Raw genomic sequence first — 20,947 nt, forward strand, 5'->3', positions numbered from 1 at the left:
ATGGCACAATGAAACCACCTCCTCATGCTCAGCTGTCTGCATATAGAAACTTCCTTCAAGATATCCTCAAGTGTCCCCAGCACAAACTGAATTTAAAGCAATGCAGTAAAAAACAAACAGACCAGACAGACAAGATTTTATGTGATTTCCAAAGCCAAAACACAGCTTTTCTTTCCACGCAGGACTTCTGAAATACCACAAAACCCATATTGCAAGCTGTCTTCGCACTTCATGCATGAGCCTGGGAGGTGTGAGTACCTCCTGAGAGCTCCTGTGGGCACACTGGGTACCTTCACCATCTGCAGCCTTGCACTCAGCTTCTCACATAAACGCAGCCCTGAATCCTGCCCAAGGAAATACAAGAGCCTTTTAGTTCCTTCCACCTTTAGGCCACCTCTAGCTTCCTTCCTTACATCTTATTCACTCTCCAGTTTGCATGCTGGAGCATGCTGCCATCCTGCCCCCTTACAGTAACTCATTAACGCTCTTCCCCGCTGTGTCCAACTCAGCTGACTGCCCGGCTCCAACACGCTGCTGCTCCCTCTTGCTCCTACCCAAGGGAGCTTGGTGATCCTTGGCAGTCCATTAGCTGCACCCTGTTGACACATGCACAGATTCGTAGCAGTCTGCATGAATTTCAGCCTGGGATGTGGCTCTCTGTACACTCCAGTTTGTTGTTAACAGTAAGAAATCCAAGCTGAGAAACACAAAGCTAGTGGTGGTATGCGTGGCCTTCTAAAATGCCTATTTTCCCCAATGCTAGCTATAATACATGATTTATCTAACCAAAATGGAGAAGATTTTACACATAATTTATCTAACCAGACTTTAGACTACTAAAGTTTCAGTCTTGCAAATCCTCTCAAGTCATCTTAGCCATACCAACTAAAGCCCCAGCTATAACTCGGTGTAGCTCCCCACAGCATGGTGAGTTTAACATAACCTTCAGAGAGTCAAGGGCTATGCTGTAGTTCCATTTAATCTTAAAAAGAACTAAACCAAAACAAAACAACCAAAAGGGATAGTATAGAGAATTTTTTTTTCATTTGTTGCATACAAGTATGAATTTATTCTTCATTTTGAGGATCAGTGAGGAGTCCTATAACACCATTAAACCTTCCTGCACTAATTGTGCTCAAAGTTGAGTTGATTTTCTGCCTGCTTGTTACTCCCTCTTACCTATCTTTTTGCTCACAATTATGAAAAAAGGAGAATTTTAACCTTCGCTGCGGACTCAAGATGGCTGTAGACCTCAGCTAAGAATGAACTAGGTGGAGGTCTGCTCTGAAAGAGCCCCCATCATTTCCAGGTGTCCTCTTCAAAGCCAGACCCTTCTTGTGATGTGGAAAAAATCTGGCCACTTAAACTTTCCAGCTAGAATTGCCAAGTAATAGATGCACTCTAATGCCGACAATTGAATCTTCCCTCTCGTAGCAGACCTGTGGGGTTCACGCAGCGTAAGGTGATAGAAGAAACACTGCATCTTCAGAGAGAAAGGAATATACTACTTGACAGTTCTGCAAATTGGAGTAGGATTGTGGGTGGCACATGATCTGCTTCACTTGAGTTACACTAACAGGAAAGAGGGGGCTGAAAAATGTCACGTGTACATACTTCAGAAGAAAGAAACAATTCAGAGCTTTCCACAGACAGCTCAGCTGCAAAGCAGACAAATTGTGTATCTGTTACCTCTCTCTGGTTTTACTCTTTCCTGGTTTTCTTATTACGGTCAGTATGGGACACAGTAGAGGAAGGTGAGCTGATTTTCAACTTTGTCATCTCATCTACAGCTCTCGGGCGATGCTGTTTGGATGTTTCCAGCCTTCCTGGCTCCATCCAGCTGATTGTAATCTTGGACATAAGCTTTCCTGTCACTGTATCAATTGCACAGTTCATGGATCATATGTTTGATCTAGTGTTCATCAGCCTCGACAGCTACAGTGAAAGTAAAAGCAGGGCAACTCGACAGAATTCTTGGTTGCCCCAGAGGTCAGACAGAACCTGATTATGCCACAACTGTCCAGCTTGTTCCCCCTAGAGACATTCCTTGGACTGTCTTTGAAAATTTGGACGTCCTACAGGTGGATGACAGCCAGATCTTGTGATTGTGAACACCCTTCAGGGTGATGCTCTTGGCCTTCAAAGGCTTGGACTGCACACCCATCCTAGTGGAGATGGTACTCTCCATTTAGGCCTTGAGGAACATCTTGGGATGAAAAGAACGCCAGTCTAGATGGGCTCCTGGTTTGAACCAGCACATCTGTTCTTATATTTAGCTTTGTAATACGAATAGATGTATTTATTTGCCTTACAGAAATAATTACCCTTTTCCTCTTTCTCTGCTATCCCCTCTGTTCTCTTTGTCTACATTTCAATGCTCCACAAAAGTCGTCTTCAAGTCAAAGCTTGTTTTGCAGATTTAGTCAGCTGAAACAACCCTAAAGTACATACTTCACCAACTTACAGTCGATCTCCAACTTTGTTTTTCCAAAATCACCCCTACCTTTGCCTCACCCTCTTAATTTCTCCCCCACTTCTCTCCAGTAAAATTTCACCCTAAGATGCAGTTCGGGAAACATTTCACGTGAAACTGCAGGTAACCTTTCAAAGACACAGTCATTTAATAAAGCTTCACACATTTTTGTATTTGCTTTCCTCTCACTGACAAATGACTTGTATGAAGTGCAAAACCTTCACTCTGAAATCATCACGCTACTCACATTGACCAATTTCAGTATGTGCCACCACAATTAAACATATGCTACACACAAAAAACTTTACCAGCCTAATTCCCCACACAGGAAAGCCACGAGTGCATAAACTCCCATTTTTCAGATGTAACCAGATCAGTTCTACAGTGTCTGCCCAGATCAAAACTTCCCACTTAAGTCAATTTGGAGTTGGATAAAACTGTCAGTGAGACTCAAGACCAAGCCAGAGTGCTACAAAAAAAGACTACAGGCTGAAGAGTGGGCATTTCTTCAGCCAGATGAACGTTTTTGATGTTAACATTAAGTTAGAAGCTTGAGCTAACAAGATATTTTCTTTCTATTAGCATTACTGAAATTTGATTTATAAGATTCAAGATTATGTGTGTATGTGCAAACTTCCTTTAAGTTTCCACTTCTAAAGCTAGATCCTGCCTCCAAGGCAACACATTTGTTTTCCTGATCTGTTCCAGGGTCTTGGATGAATCAGAGTTTACACGGCAGACCGGAACATAAGGCCTCTTTTTACTGAATATTTAGGAAGTTTTTTTTGTAACAAATACAGTATTTACTCTTCCACAGCATTCTGGTCTTTAAACTCTTATGATTTAGCAGGGAATTATTACACTTGCCACATCACAAGGCTTCTTCCCATCTTTTATTTCCTGGACAAATTTATTTTATAAATAGCTGTTTCCTTAACTGAAATATTCTGATCTTGCTTACATGGAACTATTTTTAGTACAGGCTCGAGCAGAAAATCATTCTAATGTTGTAACAATGAACACTGCAGTGAGATGTACAATTGATTTTAGCATAGCTGTAACCTCCATTGCAGAATGATGCTCTTTCTTGCTTGTATAGGGGCAAATATATTCAATGATATACAGAAAGCACTTAGTTGGGTAAAAACTAAAGCAATGCCCAGCAAAAGAACCTGTACCATAAAGAGTTACTAAATCTGCAGCACAATACTATATTTTAACTTTTTACTGTTAGCTGCACTACGAACTAGCTTGATCTAGCAGTGATTTAGCCACATAATACGCTACCAAAAATTTGTGTTTCAAAGGCAATCATCACTACAATTTGTCATTCAGAATATAAACAGGGATCAAAAAATAGTCTGGATTTTCCATCTCAACTTGAAGCAGGTGCTGCTAGGGAATCAGGCCATCTTTTGATCACTTCAGTGATCATCTGTTGACTTTACAAGCAGCAGAAAGGGATACACAGCCTGGCTCCTCATAAATCCTGTAAGAAAGAGGATGTTCACTTGCTCCTTACTCCAGTATATTGAGTTTGATTTATATAAGTCAGAAGAGTTATCTCAAGTTTTATAAGCCCATGAAAACTATATATTACTACTCCTTGGAGCAAACCAGGAGACAGAATTCTGGCCCAGGACCTATTCACAAAGTAAATCTGGATTTCTTGACCAGGAAATGTGCTTTTTATGGTATTTTTAATGGCGTTCAGAAGAAAGGGCTGGACTATACCTGCTCTGGATGCAAAAGGGTGAAGCTAATAGCAGCTGACCTGTTTGATCAATATCTTCCTTCTGTGGAAAAACATGGCAAAGCCACAACACTGGTTGTGGGGTAATATTTCGTACAACGACTACAATGAGTTCCAGTAATACCGGTAATCAGACTGCACTTATTTTCAGCAAGATAAATGAAAATAAATGAATAATCTTATTTCACCTCCAAAAGCTTAATTTCTATTGTATTTTGTTCATAGGTGAAAATGTTATTGAAGACACTGACCACTATGTTATTGTGACTAATGAAAAAATTAGAAAGGGTAACTTTTTTAGAGCAATGTCAGCAGAAAATAATGCTGTCCAACCCCACTAACTTTTCTGTGAACAGGTGCCATTTAAACCTTTGTTTCTATTCCAAATGATTACGTAACAAGAACATTTTTATTCAGTTATTAATATAGGAAAGAAAATTAAAAGAACAAACAATAAGGTCTACTATTGACACACTCCTTGTTTCCAAGAGTTAACCTATTTTTTACTTAAAAATAGATAGATGGAAAGCACTCTTAAAAATGAGCATTTCATGTAATAAATGGAATTTAAGTTGAGCTTGAGATAGCTATTGATGCACAGAGCCAACTGGAAGGCACGATGGGTAGATACCATTTTGTAATGACCATCCTACAGCTATCTGCCTGTTCTGCTTTGGCCTGGATAAATGCCAGGTGCCCACCAAGACTGCTCTAGCACTCCCTCTCCTCAACTGGACAGGGGAGAGGAAATATGATGAAAGGCTTGTAGGTCGAGATAAGGACAGGGAGAGATCACTCACCAGTTACCGTCATGGACAAAAGAGATTGAACTTGGGGAGAAAAGGAAGTTTAATTCATCACCAATCAAATCAGAGTAGGACAGTGAAAAATAAAACTAGATCTTAAAACACCTTCCCCCCACCCTTCCCTTCTTCCAGGCTCAACTTCAATCCTGTTTCTCTCCCTCCTCCCCACCCCAAGCGGCACAGGGGGACAGGGAATGGGGCTTACGGTCAGTTCATCACACGTCTCTGCCGCTCCTTCCTCCTCAAGGGGAGGACTCATCACACTCTGCCCCTGCTCCAGCGTGAGGTCCCTCTCATGGGAGACAGTTCTTTACAAACTTCTACAACGTGAGTCCTTCCCATTTGGTGCAGCTCTTCACAAACTGCCCCACTGTAGGTCCCTTCCACGGAGTGCCATCCTTCAGGAACAGGCTGCTCCAGTGTGGGTCCCCCACGGGGTCACAAGTCCTGCCAGCAAACCTGCTCTGGCATGGGCTCCTCTCTCCACAGGTCCACAGGTCCTGCCAGGAGCCTGCTCCAGTGCGGAGCTCCCCACAGGGTCACAGCCTCCTTCAGGCATTCACCCGCTCCAGTGTGGGGTCCCCTCCACGGGCTACAGGTGGATATCTGCTCCGCCATGGACCTCCATGGACTGCGGGGTGACATCTTGCCTCACCATGGTCTTCATCACGAGCTGCAAGTAAAGACTCTCTGCTCCAGTGTCTTGAGGACCTCCTCCCCCTCCTTCTTCACTGACCTTGGTGTCTGCAGAGTTGTTTCTCTCACGTCGTCTTACTTCTCTCTCGACTGCCATTTTCAGCACATTTTTTTTTCCCCCTTCTTAAATATGTTATCACAGAGGTGCTACCACCGTCACTGGCTGGCCTGGACTTGGCCAGCTGTGGGTCCATCTGTGAGCTAGATGGCACTGGCTTTATCAGACATGGGGGAAGCTTCTCACAGCTTCTCACAGAAGCCACCCCTTATAGCCCCCCCACTACCAAAACCTTGCCACATAAACCCGTAATACTGCCCTATGCTACAATTGTTGCATAGGAAGCAATCTTTTCCTAAATTCAAACTGTAAAATTTAACAAAAAAATATTTGCTTGCCTTAGGCCTTTCTAACAAGCATTAGTATGTGGCTCAACACACTGTAATGTCCAAGAACCTCAGACACAGTGTGAGAAAACGCTTCTCAGTTTCTTTCTCACACTATTTGCTTTAAAATCAAAGCTGGGTAGGCTCTGTGGAAACTGCATCCAAATTAATCTTCACAATTGTCTAGAAAACCTCTATTAAAGCTCAAAGCTTAAGAGCTTAACGTGTGCATAGTTTCTGCTTTAAAAGGAGCCAGAGGCACTAACCCCCAGAACTGATCTGACATTCAGTTTTTGGTTTCATTCACCAGCACACAAGAAAGGCCAACACTTGTCAATGTTTGAATTTATGATTTTTTAAACTCTTTCAGTATGGCAACAGGTTTTCTTTTCTGTCCTCAGTTTTCTTGTTAATAACCATAAACTGAGACACCTGGAAAAAGCTAGATTTTGATGACTACACTTTCATGGCATCACTGAGCAGAACATCTCCATGGAGCTCCTGGTCCTCTCCAGGGAAACACCTTGTCCTCATCAGCAGTTGTGCTACCTGGATGTCCTGTTTTCTTCTTCCTCCTTTCCTCTGGTGGGAGGACGGGGGTTAACAGAGAGCTTCTGCCACTCAGTTTATTACCGCCCTGCTCTAAATGGTGACACTGGCTAATTATTTCAGTTTCATTATTTTATTACAATTATTTTTATTCATGACTGAAAATAATCACAGGTGAAGCTTCTGGCCACAAGGAAAGGTTAGGAGGTGCGATGTCAACCCTGCCAAGAATCAGTGTGGTGAGTTGGGCAGGTCTCTGCTCCCATATCTAAGCGGCTAACGGTGCCTGATCTTTGAGGAATGTTCACCTGGTCCTGGCTGAGTTGTGGTGCAGCCCCACTCATGCCAGGATATTGGTCCCACAGGATCACCTGCCTGGCTCCACTTGCCCTGCCCCATCCCTAAAGCCTTGCCTGCAGATCACAGGACTGTGGTCACCCTGTGGGACGGCCCAATTTTGTGACTCCCCAACAATTTCATCACAGAGATTTAGTTAGTATATATATATTTTGTACATTACTTTTTCTACATATATTTTGTACCATATATTAAATAATAGCTATTTATAGATAATAAATACTTTTTTTTCCAAGTTGCTTTATTCTCCAATACTAACTGGATTAAAACTAATTTAAAGTTGAACGAATACAGGCTGCTCCTTGAGTTTATGTTACTGAATGCCCAAGTGAATGTACTGTGCTTGTTTTTCCAATTTTAGAAGTGTTATGTTTGAAAACACACAAAAACGCAGGTGAGAAAAAAAAGTGAATCAAGTACGTGACAAAGCAAGGTAAAAATTAGCATGCCCACATTAGGGACACCTGTCACCTGTCATTTGCTATGGATGTGCGAGATTTATTTTTCATCCAAAACATCCTTATTTGGGGGTTGTGTCACTACTCAGGTCACTAGTTTGCAAACTGTAAGATCTTCCAGATCTTACAACAGCGCATTTCCCCCCAAAGCCTCTCTTTGGACAAGGCTGGTATAGCAATGTCTTAGTAATGATGGGAATACTTACAGCATTCACATCTACCTGGGCGACTTTGTCTCCAGAACTCGGTGACATTATGCTTCTATTTGGGATTATTTTGCTGACATGAAACATATCCTGTTCCTCACTTCTACGGCACAGTTGAATTACTAGGATATCAGACATCACTTTGGTAAGGAGGATTTGTTTACATTTGAGAAGGCAGCATGAACCAAACAAAGGTTTGAGTCAAATTTAAGGAGTGAAATATTTGGCTTTATGTCTGTCTGGTCACTCACCTAACCCATATTTTACAGCAACCTAAAGTTTTTGCTTCTCTAGAAACTTGCATTTTACTTCTAGAAGCACAAGCACACACTTTGAGTGGACTTGCTTCTTTCTACAACAGTTTATAAACCAGATTTTTCCCTAAGGAGGCTGTTTGTTTTTTGGTTTTTGTTTCGTTTGGTTTTTTTAGTTGGCATTTTCTTTAACAAGGTACGCTTAGAATGACTCATATTAAAGCTTTTTGTCTTACACCTCTGCTGTGAGACTCTTTGCCAATGAATAGCTCCCAATAGTAATGAAACTAAACTGCAGGCAAGGCTCCTCCTGGGGCTCGCCCGCCTTTCAGCTGGAGGATACAGCTTACAGATGATTAAACAGCAAATTAAAAAAAATAGATGAGAAGGAAACAAATCAAATACTGCACTCAAAAAAAAGGTCAAAAGATGAGGACGGCAGTTTCATTGTATTTTTTGATAAAGTAAACAAGTGTCATACCTTTTTAAAAATTCCATATACTCAGTATGCTTGATGAGGCCTGTCCTCATCATTATTGTTTGAAAACATTGCCGATCAATAGCCCAAAGTTTCACATTTACGAGAGCTGGAAAAAACAAGACAAGGGGAAAATGCAATTAGCAAAATGTCAAAATTTGAAAAACCTGTTGTGACTGCAGAGGAAAACAAATTCATTCATGAGAAAGAATGAAAATGAGTACAGACTTCAAAACAGTAACATAAAACTCATCAGCTGGACAATGGATTAAGCATGCACTGAAATGATCCAAAATATCTGAAATTTTAGCTCTAGCACATGGGCTTTTGGAAAGACTGCCTAAAAGCAACTGTGATATGAGAAGAAATCAATGCAGGCTGAAAGCAAGCAAGAAATAGGGGGTCAGTTCATCGTAACCTGGGACACATCATTGCCTATGACACCGAGTGATCTGGAGAAATTTTTAGCACATCATCGTATTGCAGAGACAGCAAAACTCATTAAGGTTTCATCCTACTCCCAAAGTACCTGAGAAATCTCTCCTTGGCCTTGAGAGGTTTTCCAGAACCGAGTCTTGTTATATCCTAATGATTGAACATGTACCAATTCTGGACATCTTGAGTAAATTTTTTCCAACTTGAGTTTTCAGGTCTCTGATAAATCCTAAGACTTCAGTGTTATGCACCATACACTACACCATATACTTCAGAAGCAAAGGCTCATTGTAAATCCAAACATAACAGATTACCATTGAGTAAATCACAGATGCTCAAAGAAAACAGGATCAGGTGAATTGGATAGGCAGAACCCCAAATGGTTCAGATTTTCATATCAGATGTGGCTTAAACATTTGCATTAACAATAAATGCTTGCATACATATAGTTTATAATAGAGTTTCTCCTTAGAGAAACAGTTTAATTACACAAAACTACTCTAAAGACCTCTGCACTTGTATTAATTTGTTTCTTCAGAGAGTAATTGCAATAAATGTCATCCCCATATACCCTTTCATTACAGGAAAACAGAAATGAACAAAAAATTTTCAGCAAAATATTTACAAGTATAAATGAAAATTCCAGAATTGACTTTGCTTTTATTTGCTGATCCTTTAGTTCACAAACACCCTGGTTAATGAGTTTTTATCCCTAACTGCATTTGCAGGATGTAAAACCTTCAAAGTGCAAATTCAAATTTTTCTTCTCAAATCGCATTGCAGAAGTGAATACACCACAGCCTTTAAAGCCTCTTCTCATATTCAAGACAGAAATTCCTTTCTGAGAAGCACTTTTAGTTTTATAATCAAACTGACAGGAAAGAATGACCTACAGCTTTAGTATGAGAGATTTCTGTAAAAAATATTAGTCTTTCACTCTCTTCAGAGTGGAAGAGATAATGAATATGAACAGGATCTCTATTTTCCTGGGTTTTTTTACTGTCTTCTGTAAATTAGGGTTTTTAATTGATTTTTAGATGACCCCTATCCTAGAGGAAGAAATTAATATTGTTCAATACGGTGTGTGGGGGAACTCAATGAAAAAGATGGTCTCCTGCTGCATTGTCTGATGATGACAAGGGTTGATATCAAGGCACTAAAATCTCAGTAAAATCCTAGTAAATTCACTGAGAGCAGAAAACGATGATCTGGCAAAGTAGGTGCTTTCTATCGAGGGGAAAAAATGTAGGGGATTTAGCCTGCCTGGCCATTTCAGGATGGTTTGTACTCCATGTAACATATGATTATCATGCAAAGCAAAAAGGCAACTCACTTGGTCATGACTGGCAAAACCACCAGTAACTGAGTATTTTCAAAAAAGACTTGGTGAACATGAAAACAATAAATGAAATAAGAGTTTGTAATTTTTTTTTGGTTTGGACTAAAATACCCAACAGCATCCCAGTGCCCTATCATGAACATGTACCATAAACACATCTTATTCATTAATCTACAGTGCTTCTTCCAAAGTACAGCCATCCTTTAAAGTAAAATGGAAGTTTTCACCTGTATTTCTTTCATACAGTCTTTGTAACAAAAGCATGACTGTTAAGCTGACACCACTAGCTGTCTAAGCTCAAAAGACAGCAAGTAGTTAAATTCACCTTTTTTTTCTATTGCCTCCTGCAATTTCAAAAGAAGGGGCACCCTTTCTACAAACAACTCTGTCTGCTGCTCCTTCCCAATGTATTTTAACAGATTCATCATCTTATACAAACAAATAGCTCTGAAAAATATAAGGTTTCATCCCGGTCTCAATCCTGGCCAGCTAGTCCTTAATGGATGTGTTCGATTGGCACCTGAGATCAAACTTCTGTTGGAGTCCATCACAGTGTTCAAGAGCCCAGCCTCTGAATGGCAAAGTCCCCATCCTTGGACCGTGAGATGCATTTATAGAGTATATGCCATTACTCCTTAAATCAGTAACTGATGGCAATCAGCTAACTCTTATTTCTCATGTACATAGTGAATGATGAAGGTGTTCAGTGGATTTTTCTTCACACAGTGGGTTCAGATACAGCTGCAAAGATACCACCCGTCTCTGAGGTCCACACAGGTACCACAGAGGCAGATAAGCAGCAAACATTTACTCATTCTCCTCTGATCCCCAGACACTTTACACAGCATTACATTGCACTTGATATCAATCCCCAAAGACCAGAAAGAGTTGCTGCTGCATGGCCCGTGCTAGGTATGTTCTCACTCAAGTCTCTTCATGCACTTGGGTAAATGGCAAATGTAATTTAGTATCTCTTGAGCAAAATGAAGATCCATTTATTGCTGCTAGAAATTGCTCTGTTAACACAAATCTCCGCAGCTGGCAATTTTCATGGGAGCACAGGAACAGAGGCTTACTTAACGAACCTAGAACAAGTCACATTCCCCTGAAGTAACCCAAGTTCTATATACATGCAGCTATATTTATATACATTAATATATATAGAAATACATATATAAAACGCATATATAAATATATATGCATATATAATTATTTCTAATTTTATATAGCATATAATTATATAATATATAATATATCTTTTATTATATATATTTTAATATCTATCCCCCAATTATACATACAGCTGCGTACTAGCTAACTGTACTAACAAGGACCATGCAGCTCAGGAAAATGACCATGCACTTCTGCACTGCTAATTATAACCTCTACTCATACTTTATATTCACATTTATCCTGCCTAATGATAAACAGATGTTTTAATAATGGCTAATCACATTAGAGCTTTAAATGTCAATAAGACCCTTATAATCAGGTGTGAGCATCATCTTCTGTTATCCTTAAAATCCTCTCTAAGTGTGTTAGAGGGTTACTGAAGGAACAGTATGAATTCTGTAAGATTTGATGATATAAACAGCTCCAAAGAGATATATTTATGAGTGCCCCAAGATGAAAAATATGTATATGGGAAGTATACCACAAAGTCAATTCTGCCATGAATAACTGAGTCATAACAGATACAGACAGAGGTGACAGAGATTCTCCTGTCCATCACTCTGCAAATAGTGTATGTTGGATGCCGGAGATAAAATTTTCTGTGAAGCATGATTTCAGGAGAATATCTTGTTCTCTGATTGAAAGAACTACAACCATACAGGAATATGATAAATAGCATTATGAAAACAGATGTGTGTACATATATCTGTAATGGGACTTTCTTAAGCCTACTCAATAATATAAAATATTATAATGCAATCAAAGCAGCTAAAATGGAGTTATACTACAATTAAAGTTTATTGCCTCTTTTACACTTTTTTGTAATAACATGTTATAGCTGGGGTTTTGTTTTATCATTGTAACAGCACATAATGCAATCACTGATCTTCCTAGAAGCCACCAAGATTTTGGCTGGCATGCAAAAAAATTTGCAACACTATAAGGCAAGAATATGCATGCTCACAAACTAAGGCATATTATAAAATACATATTGTCATATACACTGCTCCTTCACTCTGAGGCATGGATAAAAATAGGGATGCCCAGGATTGGGACCTCTAAATGACTGGTTACATGATATAGCTCTCCAGCTGAGGGTCTTCGACGATGCTGGGCTTTCTGTAGTCACTGCAGTATATTTTAATTGCACATTAGAGATGAGCAATCCCATCAAAATGAGGATTCAGTGTGAGTTCCTAACAAAGGCAGCAGACAAAAAATACGGTTAAAGCACAGTGTGTTACATTAACCTCATCAAGGGCACAACTTCTTACGCTTTCTGGTAAGATTCTTCTGAATCTGAAACTCCAGGTGAAAGTGGCTGCAAGGGCTGAAACCAAAGCAAAATGCTCCTGAATAAACAGGGAAGAGCAGTGACAGCTGAACCAAAAGAATCAGGATTTCATGAGTCGAAACTGGACAGGAGTGGGGATACTACGACTAAAGTTTATATTTGAAGTGTTCATCATGGTCAATACTTAATTTCTGATAACAAGTTGACTGAAATTATTTAAAACAATCATTTCAGTATATGAGTTGGACCCCTCCCTACACCAAAATCACCAATTTAAGCAAAAAAATATTCAAACTTGTTTTTCAAAAAGGAATTTTTTTCCAAAAAGAAGTCTTCTTCCTATTCATTTACCCAGGCAACCTATGAAAATATATCCCATGTTAAACAGTTAAAAATACATGCTCAGGATGCAGAGTTCCCAACATAGTCCTAAGCCCGGGCTATGTCCTGGCTGGTTTATCCACATTCACTGGTTCACTCCTGTGCCAGGAGGTCTCTGAACATAATGCAAGGCAAGATAAAGGTATTTCCTCTGGTTGTAAAGGATCTTACGTGCATATCCTTCATGATGCACAGACCTGACAGATTCAGTGGCTCAGACCCTCTCTGAGTGTTCTCTCCCCATCCAAGGCAGGGCACAATTTCAGTGATGCAAAAGAAGAAAACTTAAAGCAGATTTTCAGGTTGCAGCCAGTCTTGAGCTGAGCCCGCAGATCTTCCCACCACCCAATGGGATTTTACCACTGTCCCATGTACAGCCACAGGCCCCGTGGGGCCACCCCAGTGCTTTGCACCCCCAGATCAGAGCCAGAGGGACACTGGGGACAGCAGATGGGCACAGGACATGGCTCCAAGGAGAGAAAGGCCAGCAGGTCGCCCTTCTCCTGCTCATCTTTGCACTCTTAAAAGACATTTGCAACATTTTAGCCTTAGTATGTCTCCTTCTGTAACCACAGCACCTTGTTTTAAACTGCCATTTTAATCTGGTCTTTACTGTATATATTGCTATCAGTTATACAGTATTATTTTGGTGTCAATGGGGGTAGAATACATCCACAAAAATTAGAGAAAGTATTCAGATTTTCCGTATCTACTGCATTAAGTAATAGGGACTATTCATTATTGACCCTCTCCAAGCCTGAATTCTCTTGATTTTTAATACTACCATTGTGTTTCCAGACTGCAGAATGAAAAAATTTTGCTCTTTTGCTTCTTTTCTTCTTGTGGACCCAGCAGCTGAAAATCATGAACTTCAGGCTGAGATCCAAGCCACTCCTTTTCTCTGCATCGCATCCAAAGGCAGTCTAATAGGAGGTGAAATTGCAAAGTTTCAAGTGAAAAAAATATTTTTTCTTGCTTTGCATGGTATGAGGTGACAAAATCCTCCTAGGGAGTTATGGGAAAGGACCTATTGAGAAATCAAATAGCATTGGGTTGAAGTTGTCATTGTACCGGTGCCGTACAAAAAAGAGCAACCTTAGTATCATTTATGTTTTATGAGTTATATAACATTATGTATTATATGTTAATATAGCTGGGAAAGTCCTTCAGGTGCAGTTGTTAAGATGCACCTGAAAATAAAGCACCATTTTGCACAGCATTACTGGAAAACCATCTTCCCAACAGATTTTAAGCAGGGGTTGCTTTTCTGCAAAGCCAGGTCAATCTCAAACTGTCCTTTAAATCACAGCCAGTGCAGCAAAGGTTTATCAGTAAAGCATTAAAAGATGCTTTGAATCCTTCAAATCACAGAAACCACCAGTATAGTACCCAGATAGGTGTATTATTTCAAAATGAAATGCAATACTCGTATGGCCCTGCAATCTTTCAGCATCTTTCCAAGTTTTTACGTGCCCAATGAAGCCTATCCGTTTTTCAGGGATCACTGAGTGAATCATCCTCAACTCAGGTGCTTGCTGGCGGCGTTATTGGACCTGAAACTTTTTATTGCCTTGCACTGCAAGCCAGAATTCATCACCTCACTTTTGCTTTTAGGCTATTTTATTCAAATAACTGTTTGTTTATCCGCCCAGGAAAGCCTCAGGCAAAGGAACTGTAGCACCTTCGTGTCCTTAGGGCTTTTCTGGCAGCAATGAGATGTAGAATTTCCACTCAAATTGAACCATACTTCCACCTGGGTTTGATTTTTCAGGGATTATGGTGCAAATTAAGTTCGGGGAGAACACAGTCATTTCCAGTTACTTCTGTTTTGTCATGCGTATCATATAAAATGATGATGAAAAGCACATTTAACTAAACAGAATGAGCACACTGAATTGTTTTACCCCTTCAGACACACTGTGAATCATGAATGAGGCCTTAGCAGACTTCATATTGGGATACAGCATGGAACGACGCAAAGGGGATGCAGTTAACAGCTGGAGCAAGAATGAATTTCTCTATTCTCAGATGTTTCTGTTTCAAGTTTCTAACAATGATGGCACTGGTACAATGACAACTTCAACCCAATGCTATTTGATTTCTCCATAGGTCCTTTCCCATAACTCCCTAGGGGGATTTTGTCACCTCATACCGTGCAAAGCAAGAAGTAACTTTATGTTTGGCCAAGAAAAGATGCAGCATTCGAGCAGAGACAGATAAACATTTAAATATCTCTTTTTCTCCCAGTACAGTTTATATCCATGTGCTTCTAAACTGGGAGAGTTTATTAAAAATAGTGTTTCATAATAAAAAATGAAAACATACTCACAGAAGCAGGAGAAAAAAAAAAAATTTTTTTTGCATTCTCAGGCCAGAGCTGTGGCATTTCCTGGCACACAGAATGCGGGATGGGAGTTAAAGAGAATTAAGAAGAAGAAAAAAGGCAAAAAGCTTCCAGCAGGCCTAAAACTAATCCTGACAATGGAGAACAGGATGATTGTGGATGCCCAGGGCTTGGCACGGAAGGATGCTCAATGTCATTGTTATGGCAGCATTTCATACTGTGCAGTGAACATTTGGGGTGCAGCGTCAGGATGGCAGGAGGACACTCTAGCCATGGTCCTTCTTGTGGAGCTGGGCTACAAATGGGGGTATTTTTGCCCACATGGTGGCAATTCTGCACTGTGGCACAGGTGCAGGATGAGGCTGTATCATTTCCATCTACCTCTCTGTGGACTGTCCATTTGGTAATGGTCTTTAAAACAGAGGTCAAATATGCACTTTCACGAGTGCCTGAAATTATCATCACATTACTATGACCTGAAGTATGTAGAGCCAGATTTTGTCTTCACTGCGATCTTTTACATTTTTTATTTCCGTCTCCCTCCCTGATCTTGAGTAACCTGAATTTTGACATCAGAAACATTTGTGTTACATGCAGTACAAAACCCCATTGCACAGAAGTTCCTGGGCTGTATGGTTCACGTGGAGGTCTGAAGGTTACTGCTGTTCAAAGGCAACAAGTATTGCAATACTTGAGCTCTTTTCAGGACATAGATAAAAATAATTTCTTACTTGGATTTGCATGATCTTTCAATAAAAAAGAGCCTCTGCTTTGCCATGCAAAGGCACACTTAACACCGTGTTCAACCTACTCCAGCCTTTCCCCCTTGGCATCAGACCTCATCTCAGTGCCTAACACTGAGGAGGGGAGGTAAGGAAATCCTTGACACTTCAGCACCACTGCACCCGAGTGTTTACGGCAAGTGATGCTCTTGCATGTGTATCTGGGATTAGTTGTCATTGAAGAGAGCTAGTGATCATGAGAACCTTGCAGGAGGTTGCTACACCCATGCAAGTCTCCCAAGCCTCCTAGCAGATGACGCAGGATACTCACCTACTAGATACAGGTATGGTAATCTGCTCCTTGCACGAAAGAGCAGCCCTTTTTCTTTTGAAAACTACACACTGTTTGCATTTCCATAGTACTCAAAGTACAAGCTGGTCCTGAATCACATCCTGGAATCAAGATTGCTGGAGACTTACAAAAATGGGCATTTTTTCATACTAAATGGATAAAACATTCAAAAACAGATTAATGGGTAAGTCTCAGAACTGCATTACCTTTTAAAGAACTGGTTTTGGATGCTGTTTAAGTACTGGTCTCAGTGGTGACTATTAACATATTCAGGTTATGTGAGGAGGAAACAAAGTAGGAAGGACATGGCTCAATAGAAGTTCTCCAGATAGCTCTGCTTTTGCCACAATAAACTATGAAGAACCCAGACATCCCAAGGAACTGCACACATTTTGAGTATCAATGAAACATGCCTGGATAAAATCAGCTACGACTAAGAAAAGAAACTGATGGAAATGGTTATTAACAAACTCTGCTCTTTTCCACCAGAATAAAATCACCTCAGGTATTAAAAAGTCCGTGAATCAAAATTTAGGGGTAGTAACATTAGCGATGAAGACATCCAGGAAAAACGGAGGCAAACAAAATTAAACACTGCAGGTGTACTGTAGAAATGACTCAGTGGAAATTATGACCATGCTTTCTGTTTGTCTTTAGTAAGAAACCAGTAAACAGATTAACAACATTGATATTTAAATACAATTAACAGAATTCACTGTTGGTTTTTACTGTGGTTTTGGTATGTTACCAAAAACTATGTTACTATGAGGAGAACGTGGGCTGACCCCTTCTCCCACTGAAGTGATTGGGCTCTGCAGACTCAAGAAAATGGTCAACTGAAAATAAAAATAAAAACCAGATCAATTCATCCCCTTGCCCATGTTATGCTGTTATTATTCTCTGAAGGAAGGGATGCCCTTGGTATTTGAAGAACACTGAGGGGAGACCTTTCCCATTTGTGCTGAGGGCTGGCTGTCCCCGCCATTCATACCTGTGTTTCAGAGGACGAGCTAGTCTTACCCCAAGCTCTGCCCGTGTCTACCCTAGGGAGGTCTTGCCTCTTGGATTCTTTTCCTGTGGACAGTTTTCCCCTGTGAAAATCCTGTATCATAGCAGGAGAGGAATGAATAACGAAATGGCAACTGAAGTTTAGCTGACTTGTGTGAGCCCCAAGGCCCTTATAAAACTTCACTGGTTGACTTCAATGGAGAGGATTTTATCCTTACTCCTCCATCTTATGTCTTACGACCTAAAATACCCTTACACTTAAAATCTGACAACATCTATCAACCCATGCTAAGTACAATAGTCTGTATTAGACACTACGCAGGATCCCGGCCAGAATTCTGTCTTGATTCCCCTTGCCAGAAGAGTAAACCAAGTAATCCAACATTCTGCCCTAACAAACACCTTCATCCAGGCTTTCAAAGAAAATGACTTGTCTCCCATGAATCATTCAGGAATAACCCCAGCCTGGGTGGTTTTACTAATTTAAGGCCCATTGTGTTTGGCTGAAGGTATATATTGCCATTTGATTTTACCTAACATAATTCCCAGTCTTCCTATTGGCTCCTAAAAATACCTCCGTGCTCTTCTGAAGACTTGTAACTTCTTGGTCTTAATGAGAAGTCATGACAAGGACTAATTAAGCATTATGAAAAATCTTTAATTGTATCAGGTTTTTTTTGCTTGGAATTTCAAAACATCCACATCATCTGTACTACAAAACCTGCTAATTAGATGTCCTAATATGCTCTTTTTAAGCTAACTGCTATTCTACATAACCTTTATTATGTCACCTCTTCTTCATCCCTTCTGTAGAAATGTAGTTCTACTCTTCCTATATTCCTATGATACAGAATTTTTTTCTAGGTTTTTAATTAAACTTACCTTATATGTGCAAGAGCTCACAAACTGCTTAAGAAATTGTATTCATTATAGTATTGAACTTCCATACAAAAGATGAAAGCTGAAATAGTTCCTCAAAGTAGTTTAGGAAGAATCTATTCAGAACAATTTGAAAGCCACAAAAAAAACTTTCACATACTATTCTGAGTTTGATGAAGAGTGATGCGCATTAGGTGAGATTAACGGAAAACCAGTAAGGGTCTAATGCAGGACACAAGCCTAAAATTTAGTTGCTCAAACAACTAGTTTAATGCAATGAACACATGAGGTATTGAAGAAAAAATCTTCAATCTGATGTGGGGAATTGACAATTAGTTTGATTTTGCTATAGCTTTAGTTTAATTTTGTTATATAATTTTGCATCTATGTTAGAGTTAAACACTGTTATTCAGTTTAGTTCTGTTCTTTGTAATCTTGCTAACAAGGACTGTTGTGGCTCAAATGTAGCTAACAAGGACTGCTTGCGAGACAGACGAAGAGAAACAAGGACTGATAACCAGAACTTTGTTGTCTGTAAGAAGCAACTCTCTAGCTGAAACTGGTTCTATGTTTGGGACTCAGCCAACACAGATAACTCAGGAATTTTTGAGCCAAAGGTGAAAGCACACAGCGAGGAAGACTACGAGTCTTCATCCAGAAGACCCCCACAGACGACCACCAGACGACACTGCGCAACTACTAAAAGGGAGTGGAGTATGATAATGAATTCCTAAAAATAATTACTATAGTCCAGCCTACTTAAATAAGCTTTGTAATAAATAGGTGCATGCTTCGTGACTCGGTGTGCAAGTTAGGAGGAGCGATCCCCCTTGCACGCAACGCCGCAATAAACATACCTGCTTTATAACTCTCTGAGTTGTGAAGTTTGATTCCGCACGTCAAATCATTTGCAAAAAGAAAAGGAGAAAAAAACCCAAATCTCTCATGGGGGTGTGAGATTCAGCCTGGGACTCATCGCCTCATTGGCATGCCAAGATCATAACAGCATTACCAAGAAACCTTTTATCTAAGAGTAATGAACAAAGTAATATATTCACATTTTTAAAGAGACCTACGAATCAGTTCCAGCTTGCCACTTAAAGGAGCCCCAAGAATAAGGACACTGAGTATACCCAGTTAAAGGAGGTCTGTTACTAGGGTCCTAATTTGGAAGGGAAGGCACTGATAAATGAAGAAGCTGGCTTGAGGGACTATTAAAACAGCAACGGAAAAAAATAATAATGAAGAGATGAGGCATCTTAGAGAGACTCCTCATTGTGGAAACCAGTCTCCTGGAATACAGGTGGGGCAGCACCAGGGGTCTGTATTTTGGGAAGGGAGGAATTGCTCTGCTGCCAGCAAATAAAAATGGGCCAGAAGAATTGCATGTGACTTTGTGGTATTAGGGCAAAAAGAGAAAAGGCCCTAAAAGCAGCCGAAAATCTCAGGCGGCTATACTTGTGGCTCCAGGGTCTGACCAGGAACACTGCCAAGAGCCTTATGGAAGAATCTGTAAAGACTGTATAAATATGTCAAGCAAGTTGTTCCATTTCTTGAAGTCATAAAGGCTGGACAAACATCTCTTTGACAGTCCTTCTGCTGAAAGAGCCTCTTTCACACTTCTCATTTGCAAAATATGCACATTTTGGTGTTCACTCTGAAAATGATCTTGTGAAGTACAGTGGCTTGGCTAGTTGGTGAAAAAATAAATACAACGAGCGGCCACAAAAACACAAACCTACAGGGCAGAACATTGGGATAATTTTTAAGATGAATTGCGCAAGTTTAGAACTAGTTTGATTATTTGTAGAGGGTAAAGGTTTAAATGCATAATTAAAGCCAGTGGTCGTATCCTAAAGAGACTCACTCTTGAAAATTGTAATGTGGCTGAGTATTTTAGGAATGAATGGAAAATACAAAAGCGATTTTATACTCTTTTCAAAAGCAAATATCTCCTTAAGGATACAGGGCTGCCAGATAACATCTGCTTGTTAAAATAATAAAAAGCACACACGTAATGCCTTTTCTAAAAAGAAAGCTGAAGCACTTTATAAGCAATAATTATGCCTCACAACATTTGTGAAAGCTATAAAGTGCTATATATTGATATGACTGGAAGAGAGGAAAGTATCTCTGCCACTGCTGGTAGAAAGCTTTGCTAAGACTTCAGCTCTCCTGAATTCACCGATTTGCTGGTAGACATGCCCATCTCTTCACCTCAAAAATAAGCATTGGCTCTTTCATTGCTCCATTAGCACCCAAGGGAGTGTTAACACTGAAAGCCAGTTGGAAGCTATCCTCTTGCTTCTGCAGAGCCATCACCAGACCTCCAGCAGTCATGGAAAAAGGAGAAAAAGATGGTTTAAATGCTTAACTTCCCAACAAGCCACAAAGTGATGAGGTCCTTTCCTCCATCCTTACTCCAGGGTCTCTCACTGAGCTGTGCAACAGATCTCGATACTAAAAGACCTAAAATGAGCAAGAGTTTTAGCTTCATCAACTGATTTTTTTCTAAAGAACAACATCATACAGGCCCAAGAAATCTATTTTCCACTCTGAGTTATCGAGACTGCTTTTGCAAAGAAGCCAGTTTTTTAAAGAGCTGT

General features: G+C 40.1%; 1 protein-coding gene across 3 annotated transcripts in view; it reads right to left on the reverse strand.

The window, feature by feature from the left end:
* The window catches only part of PRKG1 (protein kinase cGMP-dependent 1), a 553,253-nt gene that overhangs the window by 196,450 nt on the left and 335,856 nt on the right, over positions 1 to 20,947 (reverse strand). For all 3 annotated transcript variants that reach the window (XM_075423234.1, XM_075423233.1, XM_075423235.1), the window contains exon 4: positions 8,418 to 8,523. In XM_075423234.1, coding sequence (XP_075279349.1) covers positions 8,418 to 8,523 — 106 coding nt within the window. The remainder of the gene's footprint in view (positions 1 to 8,417; positions 8,524 to 20,947) is intronic.

The sequence above is a fragment of the Opisthocomus hoazin genome, chromosome 6, assembly GCF_030867145.1.
Source record: "Opisthocomus hoazin isolate bOpiHoa1 chromosome 6, bOpiHoa1.hap1, whole genome shotgun sequence".
Lineage (NCBI taxonomy): Eukaryota > Metazoa > Chordata > Aves > Opisthocomiformes > Opisthocomidae > Opisthocomus > Opisthocomus hoazin.